The 4,519-nt window shown below is 39.1% G+C and overlaps 1 protein-coding gene across 1 annotated transcript in view; it reads left to right on the top strand.

The window, feature by feature from the left end:
- The window catches only part of PCDH19 (protocadherin 19), a gene marked incomplete at its 3' end in the record, with an annotated part of 80,191 nt that overhangs the window by 6,035 nt on the left and 69,637 nt on the right, over window positions 1-4,519 (top strand). Inside the window, exon 4 of the mRNA XM_077766571.1 lies at window positions 1-96. This exon is cut by the window's left edge and continues 37 nt beyond it. Within this exon, the coding sequence (XP_077622697.1) occupies window positions 1-96 (96 nt within the window). The remainder of the gene's footprint in view (window positions 97-4,519) is intronic.

Raw genomic sequence — 4,519 nt, 5'->3', positions numbered from 1 at the left:
CGCAATACCAGCGCCAACCACATCTATCATCACTCTTTCAACAGCCAAGGCCCTCAGCAGCCAGACTTGATCATCAATGGTGTGCCTCTGCCTGAGGTGAGTGCAGCTAAACAGCTCCGTGAGGTCCTCCCAGATCTCTTTCCTTGCTGCTTGCTGACAGAATAGGCCTCTATGCTGGAGAATTCCCTAGCAGGGTTGGAGAGAACTTCTCTGCCTAAGCCCATTTCTGTGGTCAGGATTTGCTACCAGGCTCTCTTGTCTCAAAGGGTAGCTAGCCCTTTGTATGGGTGGATGTTGGGAGTGGGAGCTCCAGAGGTCTGAGCATTTGAAATCTCTATATGGTATTCTGGCATAATATGAATTTGCTCCACCTGTTGCATATAAGGTATGTTTGCCAGCCAGTGGCAGTAACATTAAAGTGGCTGAGAAAGAATCAACAAGTAGTGTTAAAGATAGGTGAACCTTAGAATGCTACGGGACAAGTTTCCAGCGTGAGGTGATTCGGCCTCCTGAAGCCCCCTTTTGCTTTTGCTTTGGCCATATACGTGCTTTGCCAAGAATATGGATGGGCTGCTTAAAAGGAGTAGCCCTTTTAAGGTACTTACAGTGTAACTGTAAGGTAGTTCTTACAGTGACGTTCGACAAATGAGGTAGGGGAATGGTCACTAATAATGAAAATTTATTTCTGAAATTTATGAAATTATGATTAGAAATAGCTCTGTTTCCCTTTACCAGGTGTGAATGTTTTCAAATGGAAACATTTTTAAAAACATTATGTGGCCCGATGTTTGCTGGCTATTGAAATATTTCAGGGTAGTAGGGTGATGACATGGATGATGGTTATCATCTGGTGGTTGGCTAGGTGGAGGGCTAAAAGTTCTTAAGTTGATTTCATTTTTCTATGAATTGCTTAAGTCTCTCTTTGGTTGGAAATCTGATGCACTAGGAGGCATATGTCCTCTTCCAGGCCACTAATGAAAGGAATACTGTATATTTGAAGAACGCTTCCACATATTTTGAAGCATCTATATGACCACTGTCTCCTTTGATCCTTGTAGATAGTTATCTTGAAAGATTTCCCATCAGTAGACAGTGAAACAGAAGCCCAGAGATGGGAAGGGAGATGGTAAGGAGTCACAGAGCAGGAGAGAGAGGGAGGGAAAGGGAGAGAGAGACAAGAGACTAGGTATCAGGGCTCTATGACTCTCTGGCAAGTGCTGTTTCAGTGACACCTTCCTGCCTGGGAAATAATTCAGCCTGATATACTTAGGCTATGATACATATAAAATGGCCTTATAATATTTGTATCAATTTCATAGGGCAAAGGGTTTTAGAACTTCTTGAATCAATTGTTTTTACTAGTTTTCTGAAGAATAATTCTCATCAGAATTAATTGGACCAAACAGCAGTGCTTTTAATGAGAAACTGATATTCTGCAAGTAACAAACCACCAATATTTTCAATCTATAAGTCTATAAATAAGGATTTATTGAAAATCCAGTATCATGGTAGATAGGCTCAGTTATAATTATGGATTTCAGTATATACTACTAGGAGCTAGAAGTCTATACTTTTTGGAGGACTATTTGTGGAGTTCAGCAATGGAGAGGGAGAAGTAGTGCTATGTAGTGGAATCAGGTAGATCATGATTTTGAATCTCATATGGGATCCATCTGAGTCTCTCTTCCCTCATCTACAAAATGGACATATCTACCATACAGCATTGGTCTAAGGAATAATATGACATTGTGAAATATAAAAGGTATGACACATACATGTTCCTTGAATCATAGATGTCTTCATTAGGCAATAATTGGAGAATCATTTATTATGGCCTGCACACGTGAGCATGACCCCACAGACACTGTAACTAAAGAGGAATTTAAGTTGGCTTTATATAGATAACACCTACAAAGTGGTGTGGTTGGAGTATTCATATTGGATATTAAACAATGAAGGTAAAAGGTGGCAAGGTTGTCGGTGCAGGTGCTGACTCCTATTGCTTGTGGAGACAGACAAAAAATAATCATCTGAGGGCTTGGTGATTAATTATGTAATCAATTCAAGGCACTAGAGAAATGTAAGCACTGGTGCTTATGAGATACTTAGAGGGGGCAGGAGACATATGATGATGTCTTCATGGTTTACCTAAAATCTTGGTGTTCTTTTTGATTCTCTTATGGGCATAATGAGACAAAATACTACTTCAGTTATTTAGAAAAGCCATTGAAAGTCTGAATTCTGATCCTATCCCCAACTCACAAAGCCACATGCTCTCCTTATTTAACAAAATCACACAGATGTAATATTTGGGACTAGTCAAGGGCCATGGCAGTGTGTACTAGACACAGTGAGGTTAAGTGTGTATTTCTAATATGCAGTCCTGGAAAGTTCAATTGACAAACCCATCCATAGAGGAGAGACTCTCTCACAGCTGAGGATGAATCAGACCATTTAACTTGGATCTGCCACAAAGTAATGCATGGGGAAAATGACACTTCTCCTTTTATTTTCATACCAGAAGCCCCTGAATATGGACTAGGTAGAATACTTAGGTACAGTGAAATTTACTGAAGAGCAAGAATGATTGATGCATACATTTAACTAATATTTGTTGAAGGTCCACTTTTTTTTTCTCTAGGCTCTGGTGTTATAGAAGTGAAAAAGATGTTCTCTTGTCTCAAGGAATGCATGTTCTAATAGATGGGACAAGCAAGCAAATAGGTGATTTGCAGTATGGAATGATTAATGCTACTATCTAATTCAATGGGATATTCTCCATTCCTGGGATAGTAATATTCTGATATATTTCCTACCTTCTCTTTATAATTTCTGATTAATTAATCCATCCAAGGAACCACCATCTATTAAGGAGTTATAGCACAGAGTGATAAGTGCTACAATGTGAAAAATATGAGATTCTATGGAAATTTTTGCATTAAATCTTAGGTCAATTACATTTTTCTTTACATTATTTCATTAAACCCTTCTTTTATTTGATCATTAATTAAACCCAATAACATTTATTGTACACTTAGAATGTGCTAGACACTGTACTACTTGCCCAGGATACAAAAATAAAACACTTGATCCTTGACTCAGGGGAGTTTACAGGGAGACAGACAAGTAAACAGGTCAATTCAATTCAGGATAACACTTCTTTCCTGAACATATGTTACGTTATTACTCCCCAGACTGGGACCAAAGCACTGCACATTAGGTTTCTCTGCTGGGCTACCTTGTGACAAACCTACTCCCTTCATTAGCTGTAGTTGGTTATACGGCTTACATAGACATTGTAGAGGAGTCAAAACTTCTTCCCTTTCAGCAAGCACTCCATCACACCTTATCACCATGACATTAAATCAAATAAAGCAGTAAGTATTATTAAAGAATCCACTATGTGCTCAGCTGTGTGGCAGGTACCATGGGGATCCCAAATAAATATGAGGTGTAGCATCTGCCCTCAGAGAGTTCAGTCTGGCTGAGTAGCTGAGATCACCCAGTGATTTCCCTGTAAGTAATACAAGAGAGTTCTAACCACATACTACTTCGTAGACTTCTTAGTTGTCCTCTTCTCCTTCTTCCTTGGCAGCCCTGCCATCATTTATAGGTAGACTTATTGTTGAACTCCTAAGGTTTTGTGCTGATTTAAGTGTAACTTTTATATCAGTGTGCAAAGCTAGCCACATCCATCTGAGTATTTTTGGCTCTTGCAACCAAAGGGAACATGATATTAAGTGCAGTTAGTGGTAGGTAAGGTAAAAAGAATGGAGCACTGGTCTAGGGAATTGGAACTCAGCCTTTAGTATCACAGAGACCATCTTGCCTAGAATAGCATATCATTATTTACCGGTCTTCTAATGTTGATCAGGAAATCAGCTATGTGGATTTTGTGATTTTGGACACAAATTTGAAGAGGGAAAGTGAAGGATGCTTTTGCTGTTTACAGCAGACTTTTGTAGAGTTAGTGATGTCAGGTAGCTCATACATATTTTAAATTGAAGGGTGAGATTTCCATTTCTTGACATCCTGGTATATTTAGTCCATAGATTTGATATAAGCATAAGTGAATGTATGTGTGATAGGAGGAGAGTGGAAAGAGGGAAAAGAGATTGAAAATGAAAGAGAATGGCGGAGAGAGAATAATAATAGGTTTGCTAGTTTGCTAAGATTTTTTTCTAAAAATATTCTAGCATTTTTAGATTCTCCTTATTATGGCAAATGCTTTTTCTTCCAATCTTATGGAATGGAGGCATGCCTACTGAGTACCTTTGGATGCTGGAAAGTGAAAGTACACCAGTATCCCTGCATTACCCCTTTTGTCACCCAAGCCGTGGTCATTGCTGGAGGGAGAAAATGCAACTCATTTCTTCTATTACTACCTGGAGACTTTGGTGAGACCTCCCTGCCTTTGGGGGTGGGTGGTCAAATGGCCCAGACACCCAGTGTCTTTGGTGAGGTATTTAAAATTTTTGGTTTTCTAATATTGAATATTTCTGAGCTGACAACTCTAAGA

The sequence above is a fragment of the Crocuta crocuta genome, unplaced genomic scaffold (assembly GCF_008692635.1).
Source record: "Crocuta crocuta isolate KB4526 unplaced genomic scaffold, BGI_CrCroc_1.0 scaffold2194, whole genome shotgun sequence".
Classification (NCBI taxonomy): Eukaryota; Metazoa; Chordata; class Mammalia; order Carnivora; family Hyaenidae; genus Crocuta; species Crocuta crocuta.
This window is presented reverse-complemented; position numbering and strand designations above follow the sequence as displayed.